The following is a 27,320-nucleotide window of genomic DNA, read 5'->3' as shown; positions in this document are numbered from 1 at the left end:
TCGCTGCGCGGTGGGTGCTTAATTAACCGAATTGAGGCTGCTCAGCTCGTCCTTTCCTCCAGGATGAGGGGGCGGGGTCCACCCCGGGGCTGGGGGCACCCCAAGCCCTCCCGCCTCTCTGGGTTGGGATCCAGAATTGGTTCTGTTGGGAAGGCACAGGGCCTCTTCTCTGGACACCACCGGAGTTTCCAGGGGTGCCCCCCACTCTGTAGAGCTGAGGTGGGCAGGGAGTGGTCCCGCCGGTTGAGAGAAGAGGACCCTTGGCCAGTGGGAGGGGAGAATGTGGTGGAGGAGGGGAGTATTAAGCCCTTGGGGCCGCCACCACCTGAACTGAATCTACTCCCTCGGGATTCTTGCCCCACCCACCCCCATCTGTCTGGGCTGTGGCCGGAGGGAGAGGGGAACCCAGCCTTGATTATCTCCATCAACCTCTGTTGTCTATCACGTCTGTCACGAGGGGCCCTGGCTCCTGGATGGGCAAGGTGTGGAGGCGGTCTAGAGGTCAAGGTGGAAAGAGAAGTCTGGGGGCCAGTGGGAGCCCTGTCTTGGACTTGCAGGACCCCAGACAGGTAGGTTCGTCAACTCCCGCCTGCCTGGGTCACCTCATCTGTGGACTCCTAGATGTCACAGTGTGTGAAATGTTCCCGAGGCACCGGGCACAGGCAGGTCCTCCGCAGGGGGAGGGAAATGTCTGCTTCCCTCCAAGAACAGAGATGGCCGTGTGGCCCACCAGCTGTGAAGACAGGCACTGTTGACTGCCCTTGGGGAGCAGGGGGGTGGGCCCTGAGTTGAATCCACACATTTTTTCCAAGTGGGGACACTGGGGCCCAGAGTAGTTGAGTGAATTGCCCAGGCCATACAATGAGCCCCACCTGGATCTCCTTCCTCCCTGAGGCCAAGGTCACAGGCCTTTGACCCCCCTAACAGGTGTCCTGACCAGAAAGTTGCTTGGGGGTGCCCTTTGACCCTCTAGTTGTTCAGAGTTGAAGTTCAAGTTTGAGGCAGTCCCCCTGGCCTGAGGCCTGGGTGGCCAGGGAGGTAACAGCTCTGGGCTTTGGGGGCAGGTGGGCAGTGCCCAGTGTGGAAGGCTGAGCACCCAGTACCACGCACCTGCCTCCTCACAGCAGGCGATTGCAGATCTTCAGGATTTCGAGAAGAGTTTCCCTCCCAGCCACTTGGGACCGGGATATCCCTGCACAGAGCTCGTGCCTCCTTCCCCTCTCACCAGCCCTGCCAGGAGCTGGCACGAGTGGGCCCTGAGGGAGCATGCTTGCTGGGTCTGGGGACGCCGGGTGGCCATCGTTGTCAGCAGACTTGCAGGGAGTCGGGGTGCATTGCGGCTTCTGGGGTTGTGTGTGCTGTCCTGCACGTGGGAGTGTGTGTGTGCGTGTCTTGGAGAATCTCCCTGCCTTTGGGTGACTGTGTGCACATTTGAGTGAATATGTGACCACCTGCATCATTGTGTGCCACTCGTGTGCATGACAAGCCTGGCAGCGGGTGGCTGAGCTAGCACGTGTGTGAAAGGACGCGTGTGGCTGCGAGTGGAGACACACAACTGGTGCCTGGATAAGGGAGAGTACGTGTCACGAGATCACATGTGTGCATGTGTGTGTGTGTGGTTGTGTGTTTGCATCTTGCTTTTTCAAAGCACCAGGCCCGAGCCTTGACCATGAGGAGGCCTGAGTGTCCATGGCCTGGCCCCTCAACCTGAGTGTCAGGTTTCTCATCTGTGAAATGGGTTGAAAAGTGTACCCAGCTCACAGGGTCGTGGTGGCTCTAAAGTGCTTAGCACAGTGCCTGGCATACACAGTCGCTCTGTTGCTGGGGGTGGCATGGAGCTATACTGCTCTTGGAGGGTCCCTGGGGAGGGGAGGCCACCTGGTGCCATGCCACCCCCTGTCGCACGTCCCAGGTATGAACAAGTGGAGGCAGAGCGGAGAAGCCCCGGAGCCTCGCCTTTTGTAAAGAAATGAAGGAAGGAGCAAATCCAGGGGTTGGCAGAGGGACTGTGAGGGGCAGGAGGGTGAGACAAAGGCAGCGTCTCTGAAACCGTCACTCAGCCCCAGGACCCTGGGAACCCAAGGCATTGCCTCCCCCGGGGGGGGGGGACTTCCTTGCTGGAGGACTGTGGGAAAGAGGGCAGCAGGCACCAGCCCCACCACCTCCCAGGAGCCAGCTGGAGCCCCAGGTCCTTCCCAGAGGCCAGGGCAGCTGAGCAGGTCTCCCTCTGAAAGGGCAGCCCTGCTTCCCAGGCTCTGGGCCCCCGCAGGCTGGCGGCAGGCAGATGGTGGCACTGGGCACGCAGTGTCCCTGGCACGGCGGGCAGCCTCCTCCCCACAAGGGCCTGTTTGTCCCGACTCCCCTGGCCCTGAAGCCCCAAATGACCGGGCCCTGCTGGGCACAGGGGCCTGACTGTGGGCCCAGCTCCCTTCCCCCAGTCTCAGCAGGCCCTGGCTCTGCTCTGGGGAGGGTCTAGCCCAGGCCAGACCACACCAGAGCAACCTCTCCTTACCTGATGGGCAGAGACCCATTCACCAAGAGTTATTGGGGATGAATTGAGGAAGGAGAAAAAAGCGCCAGGTTGAACCAGAGCTGAACTGACTGCCCCCAACCCCCACCGCTGACTCAAGGCAGGCTGGCACCCTCAGGCCCTGCTTCCCTTGGCTGCCTCCCTGCTCTGACTTCTTTGCCTGGGCTTGCCTCCCACCTCTGCTCCCAGGCTTGCTCTCTGGAAAACACTTTAATGGCAGGTTGGCAGAGAGGGCCTGGTCCTTCCTATGCCCTGCCTCCTTGCTGTCTCCCAGGCTCCTCTCCAGCCTCGCCGCCTCCTCCAGGAAGCTTTCCTAGTAATCTCCCCCACAAGGAACTCTTTGCCCCTGAACTGTGAATATTTTCAAGTCCAGGAACTTTGACATGGACTGCCGAGTCCACTTGTTCATCCAGGTACTTGTGAGTCTGCTGTGTGCCAGGGACCGTTCTAGACATCCATACATCAGGGAGCAGAGTCCCTGCTCTGGAGGAGCTTACACCCCTTACGAGGGAAGAACTGAACTAAGAGCTGAGAACACCAGTGCTCTTCCCGCTCCTGTGATGGTGTGTGTGCGCCTATGCAAGTGGTGCAGTCATTTGGCTACTCGTTAGCAGTTTTGAGAACTCACTACGGCGGCAGCCGGCTGGGCATCATTCCCAGCACTGGGTATGAGGGGTGAGCAGGACAGATGTGGCCACTGCCCTCAGGGAGCTTAGAGCCCAGTTGGGAGAGACATGACACTATCCCCCAGTAGATGCATTGTTTTCTTGATGACCCTCCTGGGGTCTTCACCTGCATGGTACTTTCTCAGCTCACCTCCCCTATTTAAAGTTGCAGCACCCCACCCCCCCTTACCCTGTTCCGTTTTTTTCTTCTACAGCATCCTCACCTTCAAACAAGGATTTTACTTCTTATACCCCAGGACCAGAGGGTGATTTTGATCTGTTTTGTCCCCTGGCGTAGCACTGGCACTTGAAGGGGGCCTGGCAGCCTGTAGGTGTTAGTAAATCCGTGTGGGCTGAGTGTGACTGCTGTGGTTGTGCCCTGGGGCCTCTGTGGTCTGTGGATGGTGCTGGCTCCCAACTCTTACCTGTGCTCAGGGACGTAAGATACCCTGAAACTGTTTGGAGACTTGTACGGCAATTTGACATCGCTGCGATGTTTTGATTGCATTTTACAAAAGTACCAGTTGGTCCCGACTTGGGAATTAAAAAGGAGAGCCACTGGTTCTTCCCCACACAGTGTCCTAGGCTACTTGGGGTAAGCTTTTCTGGACGTGTGGCCTATGCCAGGCTTCTTCCTCGCTGCTCCCATCCAGGATTTCCTTTAACCCGTGCCAGCTTTGGAGGCAGAGGCCGTCAGCACGTGTGGGCCAGGACGAGGCTTGGAGGGGAGGTAGCTTGCAGACTTCCCAGTAAGTGACAGGCTGGCGGTTTGACCCCGGACTCCGTCTACGCAGAGCCCCAGCTCACAGCTGCTGCTCTAGCCTTACAATTGCACGTTGGGCTCCTTGCCGAGCTGGACGTAGGGGCAGGCCCGAGGCGGTGGGGAGCTGTCCTCGGCCGCCGTGGGAGGGAAGCTGCCAGTGCCCTTGGCAGTGCTGGGTCCTGCTGGGCACAAAGCCAGCAAGAGCGGCTGGGGCAGGGCCCGGATTCTCGGATCCCCAGCTCCTTGGCAACCTGTGTGACTCAGTGGGCTGGTAAAAGGGGCCGGCAGGCGGGCAGCCAGAGCAGGGGAGCCCTGCGGCGGGTGAATCAGCAGCCGGAGCCGCTGACCACTGGGTTACTGTTCTGCCTGGGGCGGGGCCCATCCTCAGCTGCCAAAATAAGCACAGCCCCTCTTTGCCTTTCTCCCTCCCAGCTCCCCTGGTAGGTGCTTCCTCTGGCTCCGCCGTGGCCGGGGGTCCCCAGGTCTCCCCAGCCTGGAGCAGGGGATAGGACCTCCCCATTCGGGCATGTGGCCTTCCACAAGTCACTCCCTGGCTCTGGCCCCTGTCGGTCCTGCTGGAAAGCAAGGGCCCCTGGCCCATAGAAGCGCGCCGTGAGGATAGAATCACCCTGGGTTCTTGTTGTAAAAGGCTGGAAGCAGCTGGGAGCACCAGCCTCAAAGTCAGACTGCTGTGTGGCTTTAGGTGAGTTTGGTGCCGTCTCTGAGCTCCTGTCCCCGAGCTCACTTGCAGACCTGCCTCACACACCATGACAGTTAAGCGATATCCACGCTGGCACGTTTTTACTATCAGTGAATGGTAGAAATGTCAGGAGGTCATTGACCCCGGCTTAGGCACTGCATTGGTGGGGAAGGTGTACAGGGAAATAGAAGTCAGCATCCCAAGCCGAGCCTCACACAGGGGACAGACCACCCTTCTTGCTGACAGGGACCAAACAGCCCAAAGTCTGCCTGTGCTGCCAGGAACAAATCCACTTGTGATCTTTAACCCAGCGCAGAGTGGAGGGAAGCAGCTGCCTTGGGGACCAGACACTGGCCTTGGCACTGACCTGCTGGGCAGCCTCAGGCAAGTCGTTTGCCCTCTCTGGGCCTCGATTTTCTCAGTTTTACAACAGAGATAATTACCGTGGCTTCATCTGTTTCACAGATGTTGGGTGCTTTGTTCCCACTGAAGAGCGCCACAGGCAGGGCCTGGCTGGGCTCTGGGGGCCAAGGGGCGTCAGGAGCTGCTGCAAGGCTTCTAAGTGTGGGAACCTGGGAAGTTTGCCTTTGGGCTGCGGGGTAGTGGATGTTTGCAGGGCCCTGGTCCCTGGGAGTCTCAGTCAGAGCCGAAGAGGGAAGGATGCCAGGTGTAGGTGCACCCTGGACCGAAGCTCTTGTCCCGGCTCCACGGGCTGGAGCACCCGTGTGCTTGCTGTGGCGTCCTCCCTTCCTACCAGAGCCGGGCTGGTGTCGACCGTGTGTTGAGCGACTTGATGATGGGCCTCCGGTTCCCAGAAACGGAGGGGAGGGAAGCTGAGCTGAGCTGCCGCCCCCACACCCCCTCAGCAGCACCCTGAGTCAGGTCAGGAGGCTGCAGGGAAAAGGAGCGAAAGCCAGGCCTCGGCGTCTCCTTTCTGCTTCCTGGACAGGATGTCTTGCTGAGTAAACAGCTCTGAGAGGAGTTACCACTCTGGCTCTGAGTCACAGCTCCTAGCGACAGCCACGCGGTGTTTATAAACACTGTGCTTCACACCCACCAGGGCCTGCCCCCAGGAGCCTGGACAGGGTGAGAGGACCTCCCCAGATGTGGGATGCAGCAGGCCCCCCAGGGAATCCCTCCCCCAACCACAGGGCGTGAGCCTGGGCTGAGGGGAGCGTTGTCACACGTCTGTGCATACACACGTGTCCCTGAGTGGGGTTTGCTATGTCTGGGCTGGTGTGTGGCTGGCCAGGTGCGTTATCCCCGGGCCACCAGGCATGGTGGGCAGAGCACTGTGGGACTGTTGGCAGGTCACGTGACCGTGGTGTCCCGGGACAAGCGTGGGGACGGTGGGAGCGGCCCCGGTGCAGTGCCCACACAGCTCCATGCACAGGAGGTGCACGGGAAATGGTTGTGCATGCTCCAGTCCTCAGTAGGCCCAGCCCGGATGTGGTGAAGTGTTGGGGGTGCAGGTGGAGCGCCCCTAACTGTCCCTAGAGCCCTGGCTCTCTGTGGCCGGTCTTCGTTCCAGGCGGTGACAGTGATGTGGTGTGCCATGTGGTGACACCAGGCTGGCAGGGAACAAAGGCGCCTCTGCTCTCCCCAGGCTGGTGGGAGGAGGGGTGGGTGTGCCCTTCCCCTCCTGTTCCCACCCTCCTTCTCCCGTCCTCTGCCCTCCCTTCCCGTGCCCCGCCTCCGCAGGGTCCTGCAGCTGGTCCTGTCCTGCCGCCTGGCTGTGACTCCGGCCCTCAGCCTTCCCAGCAAGCTCAGTGCCTGCTGCCCCGGGGCAGCCCTGCTTGGGCCTGGCCTGGCTCGGAAAGGAATGGCCTGAGACTGGGCCCTGAGGCCAGGCTGACCTGTGCTGGAGGCTGGGGCGGGGGAGATGTGGGGGTAACAGCTGGGGGGTCATTGCAGAAGAGCACAGCGAGCCTTGTTTGGCTCTCAGGAGCTATAGAAGGGAGATAGGGTGACTTGCACGGGGTCGGTACCTGGGGAAGTGCTCAATAAATTCTTGTCGAGTCAAAGGCCTTAACACACAGACACCGAACAGGGCAGCCTGGGTCCCTATTGGTTCCTGCAACCCCTCCCACTTCCTGCAAGGGCCTCTCTAAGCTCTCCCCCACCCCAAACACGCTCACACAGTTGGAATCCCTCTCCCATCCACTCACCCCCTGATCCCTTCCACAGCACTGGGCTTCAGATGAGGAGGCCACGGCTCAGGGAAGGCCCTCCCCACTCCCCCATTTCATCTAAGGCCCCCAGAGGCTCAGAGAGCTTGCTGATATAGTACAAGGCAGGCAGACTGCATCAAACGATGCCCGTGCATCACACGGCCAGCCAGCTGGCCTCACGGGGGTGAGAGGCTGAGGTTGGGGACAGCCCAGGCACCCAGGACTGTCTCCCTCCTTGGAGCTCTAGTGACCCCTGCCTCACCCAGATCCTACTGGAGTCTGCATGAGATTGAGCCCCCGGAGAGCCTGCTGTGGTGGCCTGGCCTAAAAGAGATGTGGACCTGAGCCTGGCGCCCTCCCCCAGGACCAGGATGCCTTGCAATGCCCCAGCGTATTCGCTGCTGTTAGATAACAAACATTTCCAAGTTATCCACTGGTCTCGGGTTGCAGGGCCGCATGCTGAGCGCCAGACAGACCTTAGACTGCCATCTGGAACTTGCTCTTGGGGATGGAGCCAGCTGCAGTACTCCTGGCGTGTGAACAATATCCACCGACATTCATGGAGGGTTCATTGCGTGCTAGGCACTGGGGCAGCCATGTGACCACAGGAGATGGTAGGGTGCAGGTCCCCAGAGGGCCGATCACGAGCCAGGCCCGTGCTAAGCTCTTGTCGACTCCTCCAGTGCCCTTGTGCCCATCTTACAGATAAAGAAACTGAGGCCCAGGGATGTTAAGTCACTGGCTCGGAGTCCCAGAGCTGGCTGATTCGGAGCCCGGTCGCCTCTGCTATTTCGCGAAGGTCAGGGTTAAGAGTAGCCGTGCACAGGAGGGCCGAGGTGGCTGGGGAGGACATGCAGAGGGTGAACACAGGGAGGTGGTCAGGGCCCAGTGAGTCAGAGGGGGCTGGGGGCAGGGGGCAGGGAGGACTTCGGATTCTCTTGTGGGTGGGACAGAAGCCATTGGAGGGATTTTAGTGCAGGGGAGACATGCTCTGGCTGCGAGCACAAGTTGGCCCAGGGAGACAGGCAGCTGCTTTGGGGTCCACCTGGAACCTACCCCAACCTCGGCTCCATTTCTCTGATACTTGCCTGCCCGGCCCCCTACCCCCAGAAGCCCACCCACATCCCCTAGAGAACCACCACCTCAGGGGTTCATAACTTGCATCCATGGAATCCTTTCTTCCATGAAAGAAATTCTCCTGCCTGGAGCCCAGTGATGGGAGTGCAAGGTCGAGAGCTCCAGGTGAGGCTGGGGATGAGGAGGAATTTGAGTTTGAAAACCTCTGTACACCCCCCCCCCTTCCTTCCATAAGGGATCAGGAAACAGGTTCAGAGAGAAGAGGAACCTGAATGTCCCACAGGGAGGCAGCACCAGGCTAGGACAGGAACTGGGTCTCCTGCGTCTGAGCCGCCTGCTGAGCCAAGTCCCCTGGGCCTCATAAAGCCACCGGAAGAGGATGTGAAACGCTCAGAGAGGCAGACCGAGTGCTGGCAGGGCTCGTGTCAGGGCGGCATGCTGGACCCTGGCCACCCCGTCAGGGCCCCTGGGACCCAATGTGCCTATGGGCAGGCTCCGGAGCCCCCGACTGCCCCCAACTCCTCCCGGCCTCTGTGTTCCTGCTCACGCAGCCCGCTGCCCACCAGGGTCCTAGGAGGGTAAGGAATCGGCCCAGCCTCTCAGCCTCTGGATCACACTGGCATCTCTGGGTTTTGGGATCTGGGCTCTGCACACTGATGGAAGGAGTGTCTGTGGGCTCTACAGAGCTGCGTACAGACCCAAGTCCTGGATTCTCCCCGTGAGATCTTGGGCAAGTCCCTGCTCCTCCCCGGCCTCAGATTTTCCATTTGTCAAATGGGTGTGTTGGACTTGTTCCATGGCTTCCAATGTCTGGTTTGTAGCAAAATGCGAAAAACTGAGACAAGGTCATGAGTTTTTCTTAAGGCCAAATGCATTTGTTTAAGACCTCTCCTGATGGTATGCCCGCCTAGTTACTTTTTAGTGGTGTCTTTTATGAAATGATTGTAATGGTGGTGGTGACAGTATTATTATTTTTTTTTTTACTATCCTACGTGGCAAAATAAACAGTTAGCAACCCTAGGTTGGTCCCTGCAGTTTCAAATGCAATCCTGTGTCTCGGTGTCAGGTGGAGGAGCTCTGAGGGCTGTGGGGCCGGGAAGGCTTCAGGAATGAGGCAGTGGCTTGGAGCGAGCGGGGTCTCCTCTGCTCCCTCATTACGCCTGGCTGGGCTGACACCCGCCTCGGTGCCCTGCTGGCTGAGCCCTGTTTAGATCTCTGTGACTCGTACCTGCCACCTTTCTGGCTCTGGGCGTTGATTTCCCCGAAAGCAGGAGGAATGGGGACGGGGCCTCGGGTGTTGGAGGAGATAGGTGGGCCCTCCCCAGGAGAGCGGGGCCCAGCTGGAGCTACTGGCCCGGCTCAGAACAGAGCCCCATCCACACGTCTTTGGCTGGCCCTTGGCCTGGTACAAGTGGGAATTCCTGGCCCTGCCCGTCACTGGAGCAGGTATGACAGCCACGCGGTGACACCAGGCCTAGGCACTTGGGTGCTTAACTACGCTGGGGCAGGCGGACAGATAGGCAGACGGGCAGACTGGCAGAGGGCCTCCACGGAGCCCACCCCCCACCCAGCTCCTGCGCACCATGGCCCAGGAGACCAGGCCGGCCGTGCCCAGGGGCAGGAGGGGCTGGGTGTTCTTGGCCTGTGTCTCCGTGGTGACCGCCCGGCGGTGGGCTGTCGCCCGCCGTGCCTCTCTGCGAAGCCTCACACCCTACCCAGCACCTCTGCCGGCACCAGCACCAGCACCAGCCACCGAGGTGAGTTTCCAGGGCAACCAGTGCCTCTGCCGAGAGGCTGGGTGGGTCACAGCTGGGCCGCAGCCACCGCAGCTACTGGGGAGGTGGCTTCCCTCTACTTCCTCCCCTCCTGTCGGAACTGGTTGAAGGAGTTTGGCTGGAAGCTGAGAATCTCCATCTCCCATTCTGGGTGTGAGGGAGGAGGCAGTGGGGGGGGGCGCTGCCAGTGGTGCCTGAGGATGCCCACCCCTGCCAGCCTGTCTCTCTGCTCTCCTCCCGGGAGGGTTGGGGCAGGTGGCTGTGGGTTGTCCGAGCTGCTCCTGTTCCTCTGGTGCTTCTCAGATTACAGAGGGCTTTCGTGCACTGTCTCAGCATCTGCTCTCCTAGAACCCTGAGAGCCAGATGTTGTTGTTATTATTATCTCCATCTTACTGGTAGAGAAATTGGGGCTCAGAGAGGTGAAGCTGAGGCTACAAAGAGGCAGAGCAGGGACTTGAGCACAAACCTAGGCTACAAATCTTGAGAGAGAGAGAGGCTCCCAAACCTATAGGCCCCCTTCTCAGCCTTGTGTGTCCAGCCTGCGGCCTGCGTGGGCTTGGCGTGGGACGGGACCCTGTCTCCGTCTCCGTCTCTGACTGTTCCCTCTCGGGTGTTCTCCGTGTTTCGGGCTCAGTTAGTTTGCAGAGTCTCTGTCTCTGTTTGCGTCTGTTTGTGTCCCCTTCTGCTTCTCTTCCTCTCTTCTGTCCTCCCCCTTGGGCCGTCACAGGTTGGATTGGTGGCCTTCAGGGGTGTCAGTGACCCCTGGGGTGTCGGGCACTGAGCATTCCGAGAGTAAGAGACAGTTGTCAGAGTGGCCCCCGCTTCCCACTCTGTGGACGGTGTTTATTACGGTGACCCTGGACTGCGTGTACACTCCTCTGAGGGCCCCTCAACATTCCGAGACTTAGGGGCTGTGAGCGCCCCTTTCCGGGGGAGGACAGTGAGGCCCCATGGCAAGTTCATGGCTGAGCCGAAACTCACCGTCCCAGTCTTGGGCCGTTTCCGTGGCTCCAGGCATCGATGCATCTTGCTCTGGTTGGCGGGGACAGCAACGCCCTGTGAGGTCAGAGATTTGGGTCGATGATGATGTCAGATCCTTCCACCCAGAATGGTCTCCTGGAGGCTCAGATGCTTCATTCGCTGGCTCTTGACCATCTCTGAGCATGGCCTCCAGCCTGTGGGGACCCTCCCTTCTCCAGAAGAGGAACAAGCCCCTGGAGGTACCCAGGAGCCCAGTGGCAGAGGAGGTGGGGCTAAGCCAGGCCCACCCACTGTCCCAGGACCTCCCACGCTTGGCCCAGGTGCATCACCTGCCAAGGTGTGTGCTCACCCGCCCACAGAGGGCAACCCCAGGACCTGGCAGGCCAGGAATGGTGACATCAGTGTCAGGAAATGACCAAGGAGCCTGGCCAGGCCACACCCTCCCCGTGTCCTCCCCAGGCTCTAAATATAGACCAGAAAAGACAAAGCAGACAGGGTGACCTCCATCTGCCCAGCACGAGGTGAAAGGTTGTCCACCAAGGCCTGACTTGAGTCTGGAGACCTGGCTCCTCTTCCTCACTGGGGTCACAGCTCCCCCGGCATTGCCTTGAGCCCAATTCTCATTCTGAGCCACTGTGTGCCTGGCAGACCTCCCCAGAGCTGCACCCCAGGCCCAAACCCCATTCCCCGGGACCCCATGAATCAGCTATCATGTACCGGGCAAAGGGGTGGGTGGAAGGTAGGGAGCATGGGCCGGGCAGAAGAGGGGCTGGCTCGAGGCTCCGGGGATGGCAGCAGGTCTGTGTGAGCCTGGCTGGGCATGGTGAGAGAGGACCCCGAGATGCAAGGTGGGGTGCACCAAGCAGTTGATCTTTTGCCCGAGGGCAGTGCTGGAGGCTTTGAAGGGTCAAGACCCCTGTAGCTGCCGTGCATCAAGGGGATCAGTGTTGGGATGAAAGTGAGAAGGAAAAGGGGCTCTGGAGGTTTGGCCTGAGCATACCTTTCCCTTCAGCCAGAGGTGGCTGCCCAGGGGCCTCTAAGCCAGGGAGTGACGGAAGGCCCAGTGGGGTCTGTGGCAAACCCATGAGCACATGCCTTGGCTGCGGAGGACAGCTGCCCGTCAGCTCCCGCCCAGTCTCCTGTCGTGCGGGAACGCAGACGCGGTGTGGCCAGGTCGTCCAGTTACAGGAGAAGCCAGAAATGTGGATTTTTATATGAAATCACCTGACCTTTTACTGTTGGCTCAAAAATTGAAAAACACTTTGCAAGCCAAACAAAACACACGTGGGCTGGATTTGGCCTGGTTCTCGTCCTTGGCTGTCAGCTCAAAACCTGTCTTTTAAGCTTCCTGTGCCAGGAGCATCCCGACTGCGGAACAGTCTGGACAGCATTGTTCTTGGGGCCTCTTGTGACTCCCGAGGAGGGGTGGATGCTTCCCCCAGGGAAACGTTGGGAACCCGGGATGCCTGGGGACGAGGTGGGCTGTGAGCAGGATGAGGGAGGAGAGGAGTAACACCAGTTCATAATCACCCGCACTTCCTACAGTGCTTTGTGCTCTCTGTCCCTCCCAGCAGACCCCCCAGCCCCCAGCCTCGTCTGACTGCCCCACTGAGCTGTGTGACTTGGTTTCCCAGCCGCCCACTGCTTTGGCCCCCAAAGTGAAGCCTCCAGCCCCTTTTGTGTAAGGATGCTATGAGTGCCGCTGGGACATAGGACATGGTGAAGCTGTCATGCCAGGTGTCACTGCCATGGCCCGGGGTCTGAAGATTGTCACCCCCCCTCCATGGCTGCTTGGAACCTCAGTGGCATTGGAGGATGAGTCTCAAACTGTGTCCTTCTTCTAACTTCTATTATGGGGAATTCCAAATAGACACAAAAGGGAGAAAAATGGCATAAAGGCACCCCAGCTTTCACGATCACCCGTGCAGGGCCACTCTTATTTCTTGTCTGCCCCCACATCCTGCCCCCCTCCTTCAGCGGACGATGTTTACACAAATCCCAGGCATGTAATTCCATTCATAAATATTCCACTATGTTACTCTAATAATAACCAAAATCCCATGATCACACCCAAAAAATGATGTCGAATATCCAAATATTCAGTAGCGTTCAAATAATCCCAGTGGTCCCTTGGGTTTTTTTTTTTTTTTTTTTTTTTTTTGTGAGGAGGATCAGCCCTGAGCTAACATCTGCCAATCCTCCTCTTTTTGCTGAGGAAGACTGGCCCTGGGCTAACATCCGTGCCCATCTTCCTCCACTTTATATGGGACGCCGCCACAGCATGGCTTGCCAAGCGGTGCATCAGTGAGCTCCCAGGATCCGAACCGGCGAACCCCGGGCCGCGGCAGCGGAGTGCGCACTTAACCGCTTGTGCCACCGGGCCGGCCCCTTAGGTTTTTTTTTTTAACAGTTGCCCTGTTTGAATCACAATCCAAAATCCACATGTCGCATTTGGTTGACATCTCTTACCTTCCCATAGTTTCCCCTTTATTTTTTTCCCGGAAATGTATTTGTTGAGGAAACTGGGTGGTTCGTCCTTAGAGATCCCCACAGCCTGGAATTTGCCGATTGTATCCTATGGCGTGTTTAACATGTTCCTCTGGCCCCTGTGATCCCCCAAGTGGGAGCCACCTGCAGACGCCTGGTGGGATTCAGGTTTGGTTTTTGGCGAGAACACTTCATGAGTGGCTCTGTGTTCCTGGTCACAGGTGGCACCTACTTTCCTGGTCCCCTCTCTGTGGGGCCAGCCCTGCCCTTGGTAAGGGATCCACCCCACAGCTTTCGGCGGGCATTATGAGGGGAGCTGCATGAGGGCTCGGGAGAGGGCCTTGCACACGGGAGGCACGCAGTGCATCGCAGCTCCTGTCGCTAACAGTGTGGGGCAGTCTCCGCCTGCCTGACCTAGGGGCACCGGGCACCTGTGGAAGGGGCTTCACCTGTGCCGTCTCATTAGTTATGCCCCCATTACACAGGAGAACACTGTGTCTTGGAGGTGAGGTGATTTGCCTGGGGGAAATGGGGTCACACAGTAAGAAAGGGGTGAAGCTGGTCCTCAAACCCAGGCATTTTGGTGCCTCAACCTGTCCTCTATGCTACATTGACACCCTGGGAACTAGGGGTGTGTGTGTGTGCAGCTGGAGTGGTGACCAGGCTTGCCAGGACCCCAGAGGGGAGCCCCAAAGTGGGGGGCAAACAAGGCAGGGAGGAGGACTTCATAAAAACAAACAGACATTAACCAGAGGGACTGATTAGGTAAAGGATATACCTCCCCACCCGCTCTATGCATGTGAGGTCCAGGGAGTAGGATGGCAGGCAGCCCAGGCGGCTGTGTTGGGGGCAAGTGTAGTGATGGAATTCCCCACTTCTCACCTCTCCAGCCTACTTGGGCCCTCCCAACCCCAGCACCCTGGACCTTCAAGGTCAGAGAGGTGGTGACATGGGATACACTCCTCTGCACTCTCCAGCCCTTTCCAGGCTGTAAAATGGGCACGAGCCGGCTTCCCAGGCCCCTCCCTGGGAGAAAGAGATAAGGAGAGCAGAGAAGAGATAAAGTGAGCTGCAGGCAGGTGCTGGATTTACTCAGCAAGTTCTGAATTCCCCGAGGCTGAGAGCTTGGCCCCAGTAGCAGGAGTGGGAGGAGAAGCTTTTAGCCAGAGGGCATGTCCAGTGTCCTGGTCATCCCTTTGTTGCTTTGGAGGACCTCTTTCCTCTAAATGTGCCCCTCCCCCAAGGACAGAGCATGGAAGCTTCCTAACCAGCCTCCTAGGAATCACCACCCCAAACCAAATCTACCCATCTTGCTTTAAAAAAAGAACAAAAACACAGCACTTATGACATGTGCATGATTATTAAAATATTTTAGAAAAATTGGAAAATTCCAAGAAGTAAAAAGAAAAAAACGTATAGCACTGCCCAGAAATACCCACCATTACTTTTGCAAAGTGGGTCCCTCTAGCCGTATGCGTGTGTGTGGTATCTGGTTCTGAAAGCACATTCTGCTGCATCCTGGTTTTCTCACTTCACAGGTCCAGGAGAGCATTTCCCTGCATCCTGGGTCTGCTGTGCTGCGCCATGGCACCGAGGGGCCTGTCAGTTAGCATAGGGCATTTGAGTTGATTCGGTTTGGCAGAATTGTAGTCGAGGTTTCCATCAACATCCTCGTACAGAAATCCATGTCCACACCTCTGATTGCTTCCTTAGGGTGAATTCCTAAGAGTGGGATTATCAAGTCAAAGGGCATGAGCGTTTTTAATGCCCTTAATAGAAACTGCCAAATTGTTTTCTGCCCGTCTTTGTGAAGGCCTTGTACCCGGACAGAAAACCACCAGGCTGGCGCTCAAACTGGGTCCACACGTGGGTGGTGCTAGAAGGGGTCCCACCGTCCATGGATATCTGAGGCTTGGCACACAGTGGGTGCGCAAGACTGGCTTGTGGAATGTGTAGTCTGGTCCTGCCCTCTCATTTTACAGATGGCGAAACTGAGGCCCAATGGTATTGGACCGCTTCTGGGAGGGTGGTGGCATTGCCAGGGCTGCAGCCATCATCGCCAGCCTCTGTGAGGGCTGAGGGCTGAGGGCTGAGGCCAGGCAGGCCCCAACAGAGGATTAGGTGTGAGGGAGGTTCCCATTCATTCATCTATCCGCACAAACACCCTCTTGACCGCTGTTAACCTCCAGGCTCCCTCTTCCTTCCTCACCCGCTTATAGAAAGAGTAGCTGAGACTCCCTAGCCCTGCTTCCTCCCCAGCCCTCAGCAGCCTCATTTCCACCCTGACTGCTGCCCTGAGACCTTAGGCACTCAAGCCACCAGTGGCCCCAGTTGACCAGGCCAGTGGCCAGGTGCTGTGGCGGGCAGTTGTCACTCCTGATCTCTTACTCTTTCTTGAATGTCTGCAGGCCCCAACCCCGGTGACACCTGGTCTCGGTTCCTCCCCACCTCCCTGTGCCTCCTCTGCCTCCATTCTGCCAGGGTGGCCAGAGGGCTGAAAGGAGATAGTGCAGGCAACCGCCCCTTTGCAAACACACTTCAACACTCAGGATTTCCAAAAACCCATGTGCACCGGGGACACGGTCATCCTTCCAGGACTCAGGAGCACACAGTCAGGCCCAGGCACCAGCTGAGTAATAAACATCAGTCACCCAGTGTGAGCCTCTCCGATGAAGAAACTGAGGCTCAGAGAGGTTAAGCAACTTGTCCAAGGCCACAGAGCTAGGGAGGGGCTTGACTGGAATTCGTGGGAGGTGAGTCTGACTCTAGGGCCACTTGACCACACGTCAACTCGTACACAAGTCACATCTCTACACAACACATACACTGCACCAGCGCACGCACCGACAGAAGGTGCCTGACCGCCGTACCCACACCCCACAACACACACAGCACGTGTACTCCGGAACACGCAAGCAGCCAGCGGGGCCGCGGGGCGGCGCGGGCGCGCACACGGCCCCCCGTACCTCCGGCCCCGCCCCCGCGCCTCCGGCCCCGCCTCCCGAGGCCCCGCCCCCGGGCTGACCTCGGCGGGGCCGGGCCGCGGGCGCAGAGCGGAGGCAGCACAGAGCCGCCCCCGCCGCGCGCCGGGCCGGCCTCGCGCCCGCGCCGCCCCGGGTCCCGCGGCCCGGCCGGCCGCCGCGAGCCGCCCATGGTGCAGCGCATGTGGGCCGAGGCGGCTGGGCCTGCGGGCGGCGCCGAGCCGCTGTTTCCGGACTCCCGGCGGAGCCGCAGCCTGTGGGACGCCGTGCGCCTGGAGGTGGGCGGCCCCGACAGCTGCCCGGTGGTGCTGCACAGCTTCACGCAGCTCGACCCCGACCTGCCGCGTCTGGAGGTGGGTGGACCGGGCCGGCCCGCGGCCGGCGAGCGTGGGTGGGGGCCCGGCGTCCTTAGCGGGTCTCCCGCCTCCAGTTTGGGTCCGGGGGGAGGGGACGGTCCTTCCGCAGAAATCCCCCTTCTTGCTCCGACCGCAAGGCAGCAAGATGGGCGTGGGGGCTGCCGGCACACCCGAGCCAACAGTTTGGGGACCAGAACCGGTCTTCGTGCCCCCTGTATCCGTCCGTCCCAGGGCTTCCCTCACCGGTGTGCCGGCCCCGCGCCCCTGCAGCCCGGGTAGACCCGTTCCCGCGGGCTGTCACCGGCTGTTTACATCGGCGAACTTCCCAACAGCAGGGGCTGGGCCGCATTTCTCCTCCCTTGCCAGCGCGGGCCTGCACCGGCGGTTGGGCTTGCCAGGGCAGGTGGTGAACTCGTGGTTAGGTTGGCAAAGTCCTAGAACCCTCATAGGCGGTTGGGACCCCAGGGGCCTTCCAGACAAGCCCGCCTTGAGGGCAGAGGAGGGGCGTGGAGGAGAGGCAGGCCTCCCACCACAGGGCCAGGTGTCCAGGCGGGGAGGTTGGGACAAGGGCCTCTCCCGCCGAGGGGGTGACTCATTTCTGCTTGGTTAGAAAATACACCAACACCTTGCGTTTGTAAGGATTTGGGAAGACTCAGAGAAGACGGAATGTGCCTGTCAGGGGTGGGGGTGGGGGTGACTGGGTGAGGGCTGGGACTCTTGTTTCTAGTGCTCTGGGCAGTGGGGCCCAGTGGGTCATGGGGTCGTCACCGGGGAGGGGGGATGCCCTACTCCTTCTGCCACCTGGCTGTGCACCTGACTTGGTTCAGTGGAGGTAACAGATTCTGGGGATGGGCCCCCTCACCCCACTCTGCCTGAGCATGGGGCCTGGACAGAGGGCATCCCTGGGTCGATAGAGGCCAGAGCCTCAGCAGTGAAGTTCCGGAGCTCCCCACGCTGGTTAGGGCCCCTTGGTGCTCCCCCGCTTCATCACCTTAGGCCCTGGTTCGTTGTAATTGCCGGTGATTGCTGGCCTGGTTCTTGTGTCTCTGCGTGTCCTCAGTGCCTAGACAGGGCCTGAATGCATAATTGCTCAAGGATAACATACATGTCCCTGCACAGCGTGGGGGAAGGCAAGAGGTGGGGCAGCTCTTAGTGGGGGAACCGGGGGGCTGGGAGGCCCTTTCCTCCTGAGCTTGGTGGGTGGCTGCCCCAGGCATGTTTTCCAGCCTTCATCCAGCCACAGCTCTGGTCTTCATTGGCAGCTGGAGCTGGACCCCTGGGAGGGTGGTGGGGGGGAGGCCTGACACCAGCCCAGTGCTCATCTGACTTTCATTATGTCTGGCAGCGACTTGGGCTTTGTGTGCTGGGAGGGTCCAGCCTGCCCATTCATGGGGGCTAGGCAGGTTCCTGGCCAGGGTGGGGCAGGCCACTCGGCAGCTTCTGTCCCTCCTTCTTTCTGTTTGTCTGTCCATCTGCATCCCTGAGGAATTGAGGGAGAGGCAGATCTGAGCCCTACCCCTGCCCAGGGGTCTGCCTTGTCTCTCTCTCTCTCTTTCTGTCTTTCCCTTTCTCTTTCTCTCTCTTTTCCTCTCCTGCTGCTGCTGCTCTCCCTCACCCGGCCTCAGCACTGAGATCCAGGCCGTGGCCACTGTTTAGAAATCAAAGGGGAAGCTTCTGGCTGGGGCAGAAAAACCAGGGTCCTGGCAGGAGAGGAGGCCACTGCCGGAAACAAAACACAATAACCATTTACCATGGGCCGGGGGAGGGGGTGGGGAAGTCCCTGTCCCTCCTGCCAACACCCGCCCCCCCCCCATCCTGGGGCTGATTTCCTGGTCGCTGTAGCGTGCCAGAGCTGAAGCAGCCCTGCTTGTGGTCCCTGTCCTCTGGAAACTACCAGGCAGCTTCTGCCTTCCCTCCCCCATCCCCATTTTCCTACCAAGCCTCCACCCAATCCTTCCCTCTCTGGGCTGCCAGATGTCCTCGCACATCTGGGCATCCGCTCGTCATCTTGATTCTAAGCCAAGGCACCATGTGATTGGCCTGCGCAATTCTGTGCTTTCTGGAGGTCACCTGGCCCATGCCCCCGTCTCCAGGCAGGCCACTACCTTGGCCAGGCAGGGGGCGTTCTCGAGTCTGTAGTACCTACTGACTGCAGATACCACCCCACCCCCCCATTCCAGCTGGCTTTGACCAACCCTCCAGAGTAGGTGCCAGCCCCCCTGTATAGGAGACTGGAGCTCAGAGAAGCGATGTCCCTGATCTAAGCATACACACAGCCAAGGAGGACACAGCCAGGATTTGAACATGGGCTGTGTTCTCTCTCGGGCGCCTGCTATGTGTGCATGAGCCGGCAGGGATCAGAGAATGATAGGGCAGAGCTTTGCCGAGGCAACTATGAGTGCACGGGAGGAGGGTGGAGCCGTGGGGGGAACGGAACCAGGCCCAGGCAGCCCAGAAGCCCCGAGATCAAGTGAGGGGCGGGGATGCTTATAGACCAGCAGAAGGCAAAAGTGCTTTGGGCCTGAGGACACTGGGGAGAGCTTCCAGGAAGAAGCAAGCCCACAGCTGGACACCAAAGGTTTAAAATAATAGCTAACATGAGCCAGCACTTGGTGGGAGGCTCTGTGCTAAGTAATTTGCATTCATTATGTCCTTTTGCGGTCAGCACTATCAATAGCCCATTAAACAGACAAACAACTGAGGCACTCGAGGTTAATTAGATTGTACAAACTCACCAAGCTAGTAAGTGGCAGAGGCGAGATTCTGACCCGGGCTGTGTGACTGCAAGGCCTGAGCGCTGTCTGTGGGCGGAACGGAATGCAGAGGGCTTTTCTGCTCTTTGGGTGGAGGTACTCCTGGGAGAGTTGCCCTCCAGCCTCCCCGCCTCCTTCCCGGTTGTCTGGTCTCTTGATTGCACTGTGTGCAGGGCTTCAGTTTAACCCCCAGCACTCATTAGCTTCTGACACTGGAGGCCCCAGAGGCATGGCCTAAGGGGTGCACATATGTGTGCATGTATGTGTGTCTGTCTGTATGTCTTCGTACTGTGATCTTCAATAGGGGCTTACTGGCTGACTCCAAGGGGGCAGCCTCTAGGAGCTGCAGTGCCTGTCAAGTTCAGGAGGAGACTGACCGACTGCCGCCTGCTGGGCCTCCACAGACCCTCAAGTTCCATTCTTACTTTACTCTTCAGGGCCCCAGGAGAAGAGGAGGGAGGAGGCCAGGCTGGCTAGTACTGGGTCCTCATACCTTCTCTACATGGGAGACACTTGAGCATGCTGGACTGCTTCCCTAGAGGCCCAGGGATGGTCCTGGTGCAGGAGTGGGTGCGTGCGGTGGGGGGTCAACCTGGGAGATGTTAAATTGCTTGCAGGCAGGGCTGGGGTCCAATCCTCAACCTAGAAGTTGAGTTTCCCAGGCTCCGTCTTCATTGCCGCTGAGAAGGGGCTGTAGTAGATTGAGTGAGCCCGTGAGGGCGGTTTCAGGAGGCTGCACCCAGGCAGTTGAGGACTGATTCCCAGGGGCTGCTGGCTGGCCGCCCGGACAGCTCCCACGCCGTGGCACCGTGCTGTGGCCACACTGTCCAGGCGTGGGCCTCCAGCCTCGCAGGCCCAGAGACACCGTGTTCCCAGACACACGGTTCCAGCAAAGTGACTCTCCCCAATCTGATTCCGAGGAGACGGGAGTTGAAAGCTGCAGCCTAGTGCAGGAGAAGCAGAACTGTGGGCAGACCTGACTCTCCATCTCCTGTCCGGCCCATGGCTGGGGAGTGAGCAGATGATAGCCCAAAGGTTGCTCAGTGAGAGGCAGGGGCACCCGTGTGCAGGCCTGCATCCGGGGCCTGCGTTCCGGGAGCTCTCGGTGTGCGTGCTGCTTTGGCATTTCCTCTCCTCTCCAGGGACCGTTGGATGTTTGCACAGGCTGCTCGGCAGTCACACCTGGAGGTGTGATGTTGTCCTTTTGTACCCAGGGGCGGGGTCACGTATGCTGGTAGAGAGCTTGGGCTCTGGAGGGAAGGGAGCTGTGCTGGGATGCCAGCCCGGCCCCTTGCAGCCCTAGACCTGCTCCTGCTCCCTGAGCCTCAGTTTCCTCATCTGTAACATGGACCTGTTGCCAGATCCTCCCCTTAGGGTTCTGGTGAGGATGGAGTGAGACAGGTGGCCTGACAAGCAGTCCCCACGGTACCTGGCACAGCATCAGAGCCAGACAGGTGGTGGCTGCTGTGATTGTGTTTTCTGACAAGGTGCCAGGGGAGTGCCCGTGCCCTGGGCTCCTGGGGTATGCTGCCCAGCCCAGTCAGCAAGGTGCTTCCCAGGCCTGGTTCTCATAGCTGACCTCAGGGCCCGTGGGTGCCCTGGCCGTCCTGTGCCAGGAGCCCCAACAAACCCCCTCTCAGTGGAGAGGTGCAGGTGTGAGCGAGCTGAGCCCTGCCACCCCCGACTGGCTGTGTGACCTGAGAAAGTCCTTCCAGTCTCTTGTCTCTCTTCCCACATCTGTGTGACCAGGGGCTCGACTCTGCTCTGAGGCTGTGATCATGGCAGCCACTGGTGGAGCAAGGCCTAGGTGTGTCTTCACAGGACATTGCAGTCACGGACCAGGGTTCAAATCCCTGCCCCAGCTGCCACTTCCTCGCTCCTGACCTGGGCGAGTTCCTGCCCAGTTCTTTCCTCATCCATCAAGTGAGGTGTTGGGAGGGTTAAATATGATGAGTGGGCAAAGGGCCTGGCACCCAGGAAGTACCCACTGGTCAGTGGGGGACACTGGTCAGTGTCCAGTTGGGGGTGGACCTTCAGCTGGCCCCGCCCTGCACCCTCTCGGGACCAGGCCATCCTCCTCCTCAGCCGTCACCAGCCACACCCCCTTGCAGGCCTGGCCCCTGGTGGCCTGCTGGCCTGACAGTCAGGAGCCGGTCACGAACAGACAGGAGGATGGGTGTGGGGAGGGCCAGTTTCCCCTCCACACCTGAGGCACGTCTTTCCTCTAAATGCTGACAAGTAGCTGGGGTCAGGCTGGCGAGGAGGATTCTTGGGGAGATGGGTCAGCCTTTGCGGCGGGCTCAGCACAGGCTGGTCCCCAAACTCCAATTTCTGGGATCACCAAGCTCCATGGTTGCCCTGGCAACCAGGCACTTTGTGTGGTCCCTGGCTGAGGCTGCCTCTGTGGGACCAGGAGTGTGGCCCACCCCCATCCAGGGCCAACTTTGCATCCCCACCAGGGTCCTGTCCATCCATGCCTTTGGGTTCAGGGTGCAGGCCCGAGGGCAGGCCCTGCTGCACCCCAGGAGGGTCATGCCTGCTTGGCATTTGCATTCTGGCTGCTTTGTTGGGCGTATGGTCTAAGAGATGAACCAGGACCTAGACTTGAGAAGTCCTGGTTTCTCTCCTCAGCCTGGAGACTCTCTACTTGACCCTGTCTCCTGAGCCTGTCTGTACTCTGTAAAATGGGCGGGTGGCATGGTGTTCAAACTGTCCCAGGAGCCAGGGATTCTGGAGAGGCTGAGCAGCCCTCTGATCAGTCTCACGTTTTGGCTCCTACATTTGAGCACAAGGCTAGAAAGTCAGAAAGCTGCCCGGCTGGCTCCCACCTGCAGTTTTAGGATGACCTGCTCCCTCTGGGAGGGGCACTCCTCCAGGTTCCTAGGGCTCTGGCAGGTCTCACAGGTTCCCACCCGCCCGGTGTTCCTCGCCAGCGCGTGGGGGCTGTGAGCGGGGGTCGGGTGTTCCCCAACAACAGCAGCAGCATCGGGTCCCATTTCCTGAATGCTTTCGTGTGCCAGGTGCAGATCCGGGCACACTGCCTGCGTTCTCTTGTGACCCCCCATTTCATAGATGAGCTCACTGAGGCTGAGGGTTGAGCAGCTCGGCAGAGCTGGGAGTCAGAGCCCTCCATGAGAGATGTGACTCTGGTGTCTGCTGGGCCCTAGGGAGGGACCTCGTGGCCAAATGAGGGCCTCAAGGTGACCTCTGTGACTCAGTGGACCTGGCGAGCAGCTCAGCAGGGTGCGGCAAGGTCCCCAAGGGGTGATCTCATGTACTTGGGGGCGCTGCGATTGGAGCCACCCCCACCCTGCCCGTGTGGGGCCACGCCTGTCCACGTGCGGGCCGGAGAGGAGATGAGAGGAGACCTTGGTGCAGGCTCCAGCCCTTCTCCTCCCTCTGTCTCAGCCCTCCGCCAGGTCTCCTTAGGAGGAGCCAGTCTGCGGCCAGAGGTGTCTGTGGGCCTAGTTGTAGCTGCCTCGGGAAATGTGCGTCCAAGTGGGGAGCCAGAGCGGAGGGGTGATCGGGATGGGACAAGGTGCTATCCCCACGTGTCTAGGCACAGGCACCTTCTGGGAGAGGTGGAAAGGCCCAGTAGGTCCTCTCAGGTCTGTCCCCAAATAATGGGTGAGATCGACCCCATTATTCTGCCTTGAGGGAATCAAGGCTTGTCCTGCAGCCGGTCGGGGACACAGCATCCTCCTGGCCCGTCACCAAAAAAGGCTGATCGGATGACACACTTAACAGATGCCACCCAGGCCATTTCCCCTCTCGTCCCCAGGGCCCCAGGCTGTGGGCTTCCTGATGACGGCTCCTGGGCCTCCCAGAGCCCTTGAGGGTCAGGAGGGGAGGGCACCCTGGATGCCTGTCGTGCCGGCCTCTGCTCTCCGTGGGGACATCACACCATCCTCACTCCACTTGATCCAGGTGGTGGGAGGCCAGACTGTGTGTGCAAGACACAGTTGCCCACTGGGTCCCAGCGCCATGGGGGTATTGGCGAGTGCCTGCTTCGGGTGAGAGAAGAGGATCTGTCCCCTGAGGACACAGCCGTCCATGTGGCATTCTTTTCCCCAACAGCCAGCTGAGTGCTGCCCTGTGGACACCTCCCTTCAGGACATCTGTTAGCTAGGCCATCCCCCACCTTCCCCAGGAGCTCCCCAGCCCCTGCCAGAGCGTCCCTGGGGGGCCTGGGCGCTGTCCACTCTGCTAACAGGGTGGCCCAGGGTCACCTTCGGGCACCAGGGCCCTGCCCTTCCGACCCTAGAGGGTCCTGGGGGCAATGCCAGAGCTGTTGGCCACTTTCCTTCTCTGTCCCTGGAGGGGGGTGGGAGCAGGGAACAGATGTCCCTCTCTGCCACTTTCTGCCCGGGACCAGGGAGAACTCGCTTTAGAACCCTCTCCTCTGTCGTGTCTTGGCAGACAGTGTAAATGGTGCCTGTGCTTAGCGCTGCTCTCACGGTCTGGTTTTGTTGTTCCTGAGGAAGGAACCAGAGAAGACAGGGTTAGCTCCGCAGGGCTGGAGCAGCTCCCCATCTGTGTGACAGGGTGGTGACACCCCTCCCCCATTAGCATGTGTGGCTCTCAGCATCCTGCCCTGCCCCCCACCCGGCTGGCAGAAGGGGGCCCCTCGGGAGTGGGGAAAGGGCTGGGAGATCACATGACACCCAGGCAGGGCTGGCCAGCTGCTTGCTGCCAGCGAGGCCCATGGCTCACTGCAGATCTATGTGCTATGAGACCTGCTCAAGTGTTGGCAAGGCCGCCCAGCCCCAGCCGCTCCTATGGGTTGGCCTGGCCGGGGAGCACTTCCGTCCAGCAGGCCTTGATGGAGCCCCGGTGGGAGCCAGATGCTGTGCGGGCTCCTGAGGGGTTCAGGTCCAGTGCCCTCTGGCAGGGGGTCCTGCACGGGACCCCGAAACTGCTGCTGGTGACTTGGGTACTCAGGACACTCTCTGGCTCCCAGCTGGGCCACATGTGGCTGAAATCCCCAGGAGAGGGACAGGCCCTTGCAGCCGGGCTGGCAGCCTTTGCAGGAGGCGGTCTTGGACCCCTGAGGAGATGCCAAGGTCAACGGTGGCAGGACCATCTGGTCCATCAGGTGGACAGCAGGCCCCCAACATCACCATGGTCTCCGAAGCCCATCTCCTCCGAGGGCTCTTCCAGGCGGGGAAGGGGTGTGTGAGGCAGGGGAAGGAAAGCGAGCATCTGTTTCAGTTTTTCTGCTTCAGGAGGAAGAATTTCCCCTTCTCAGTGGAAGGGTTGGGCCTCCCCAAGTGTGGGCTGTGTGGGTGTGGGAGGTGCCGCACGGGGGGACCTCTGCCTGTGGCTTCCCTGCTACCTTCCAAGAAGCGGCTGGCTTTCCCTTCAGAGGAGGCAAAGGGTCAGGAAGCCCAGTGTGATTGCAGCGGTTTTCCCGTTGGTATGATGCCCAGCGTGGGAGGGTGGCCTCGGGTCAGAGGAAATGGACTTCCAGAGGACGGCTCCCGGGCCTCCCAGAGCCCTTGAGGGTGGGCAGGAGGGGCGCTGATGTCTGGAGAACAGCCCACGGGAGGCCCAGCTTGAGCCGAGAGCTTGAGGGAAGGTCTGTCGGTGGGGCCCAGGCTGAGTTAGCACTTTCACTGGCCTTCTCTGAGTTCCCCGCCCACCCTGGGTTAGTGCTGTGACCCGTGGTCCCAGCTGCTGGCACTGACCGTGCGGTTGATGGCCCTGTGCCGGCCAGCCCCTCCCTAAACTTGCAGAGGTCGGTATCTTTACTCCTGGGCCCCCTCCCCGCTGCAAACTCACCTCTTCGCTGGACAGGGGCAGGTGGAAAGGGGCTGTGAAGCCCGGGGCACTGTGGCCAAGCAGCCTTGGCCAGGCCTTGATGACCCCAGCCTGCCCAGTGGAAGGGGTCGCTGCCCCCTAAAACAAGGGCCTTTCCTTTTTGCCAAATGACCCTCTGTTCCTGGCCCAGCCAGAGTCCCATGGTTTTCGGGTTCTGTGGAACCCCAGCCATGATCTTTCTCTTCCTGTCCCCACGCACATGGTGACACACGGGGAACTGGGAACTCCTCTGTTGCCCAAGAAGGCACAAAGGCATGAATGAGCAGAAAGGGAAGGAAGTAGCCTCGGATGTGGCCGCCAAGGATGTCCCACGCCTGTCCCAGACCGTGATGCTGATTCCTGCTGGATCACCTTGGGGGCCGGCAGGCTGGGCAGAGGAGGGATGAGGGTGAGGGGCGTCACAGGCCTCAGGCCCTGGGTGAGGGTGCCTTCTCAGGGGGTCATAGCCCCCTAGATGCAGTTTGCTGTGTCAGGGCCTTGGGATCTCAGGTCTGCCGTCTACCCGCAGTGGCATGACTTTGGACTGGTTGCTCTTCTCTTGGCCTCCATGCACTCATCTGTGAGATGACCAGCTCGTGGCTGGCAGGGTGGGAAGGGGAGTGCTGTGGGGAGTGCCCCTCTGCCCCAATGTTAATTCTCGGCCCTCGAGCTGTCATCCGTTTCATTCTGGGCTGGAGGTCTGGCCACCAATCTGGGCTTCATCTGGGGAACAGGTCACATGGGGGCATCCCCCTGCAGCACCAGCCAGGCAGGCCCCTGACATCCCTGCCCGGCGGCTGGGCACTGTCTTTGCAGAGCTCTACGCAGGAGATCGGCGAGGAGCTGGTCAACGGGGTCATCTACTCCATCTCCCTGCGCAAGGTGCAGGCGCACCACGGCGCCAGCAAGGGCCAGCGCTGGCTCGGGGTGAGTGCAGGGGGCCTCCACACCCAGACCCCGAGAAGGCCCTGGGTTCCAGATACCACTCTGGCAACTCCACCGGGCTCCCTCAGGGCTCTCCTGCCTGAGGGCCATACTGTTCTGCTCCCAAAGGAATCTGGGCCCCCTCCCCTCCCTGTCTGTGCAGCCCTGGGCTTGACCAAGTGCAGAGTTCATGTATTGTATGAATGTCAAAAAAGACACTTTTATACTGTTTTCACTTCACGTTACGCTGGGATTATTTTTGCATTTTGCTCTAGTTTTTCTGCCCCCAGCTGCCCTGTGTAGCCATCAGCCTGGTGTCCTTCCACACCTTCTCCAAGACTTCTAACACCACGCTTCATAGGGCTATTTTTACGCAAAAAGGGCTGGGTCTCAGGCACTATACACCTGCAACTTGCTCCCTCACGGAGCACAGCCCTGTGCCCCCTCCAGGTCAGAGCTGGGGCCTGACTCCAGTGCATAACATTCCAGAAGGGAGACTGGTCGCCACAGTGATTTGGCCTTTCCATGCCGAGGGACCTTGGCGTGAATCCTTTCTTCAGCCATTCCCACAGTGCTACACGGGACATCCTGTGTGTCCTCATGTACTGCTCTCTTCCAGCCCGCGTAAGCCTCCGTTTTCTCATCTCTAGAATGGGGATGTTTTGCAGGGCTCACATGGGTAATGTTCTTCATACAGGGAGATGCTGTCGTTACTCAGCTGACGAAATGACTGGAAGGTGTTAGTATTTTTCATCATTCCTCCAACCAAATTCTTTTTTTTTTTTTTAATTTTTATTTATTTTTCTCCCCCAAAGCCCCAGTAGATAGTTGTATGTCATAGTTGCACATCCTTCTAGTTGCTGTATGTGGGACACGGCCTCAGCATGGCCGGAGAAGCGGTACGTCGGTGTGCGCCTGGGATCTGAACCCGGGCCGCCAGCAGCGGAGCGCGCGCACTTAACCGCTAAGCCACGGAGCCGGCCCTCCTCCAACCAAATTCTGCTTGTATAGCTGAGAACCTTTGTTTGCCGGGGGCACTCATGTCCCATCTCTGAGCTCTTGGGAGTTCATCTGAGTTCCAGCCCCCCACCCTCCTGTGGTCCGTGGAGCTGCCACTGACCTAGGTCCCTCCTTTGTCCCCTGCCCAGTGTGAAAATGAGTCGGCCCTGAACCTGTATGAGACCTGCAAGGTGCGGACCGTGAAGGCAGGCACGCTGGAGAAGCTGGTGGAGCATCTGGTGCCTGCCTTCCACGGCAGCGACCTCTCCTATGTCACCATCTTTCTGTGCACCTACCGAGCCTTCACCACCACCCAGCAGGTCCTGGACCTGCTGTTCAAAAGGTGAGCCCCGCCCCTC

At 59.5% G+C, this 27,320-nt stretch overlaps 1 protein-coding gene across 5 annotated transcripts in view; it reads left to right on the top strand.

Moving 5' to 3' along the window:
* The first annotated feature begins 7,852 nt into the window (after positions 1–7,852).
* The window catches only part of RALGDS (ral guanine nucleotide dissociation stimulator), a 33,485-nt gene continuing 14,017 nt past the window's right edge, over positions 7,853–27,320 (top strand). For 3 of the 5 annotated variants that reach the window (XM_058524397.1, XM_058524396.1, XM_058524395.1), the window contains exons 1-3: positions 16,282–16,483; positions 25,855–25,965; positions 27,111–27,304. In XM_058524397.1, coding sequence (XP_058380380.1) covers positions 16,301–16,483; positions 25,855–25,965; positions 27,111–27,304 — 488 coding nt within the window. In that variant the 5' untranslated portion in view covers positions 16,282–16,300. The other 2 variants (XM_058524398.1, XM_058524399.1) reach the window with 2 other exon arrangements.

This window comes from Diceros bicornis, chromosome 28 (assembly GCF_020826845.1).
Source record: "Diceros bicornis minor isolate mBicDic1 chromosome 28, mDicBic1.mat.cur, whole genome shotgun sequence".
Lineage (NCBI taxonomy): Eukaryota > Metazoa > Chordata > Mammalia > Perissodactyla > Rhinocerotidae > Diceros > Diceros bicornis.
The sequence above is the reverse complement of the archived record's forward strand: the minus strand, read 5'-3'. Positions and strand labels throughout refer to the sequence as shown.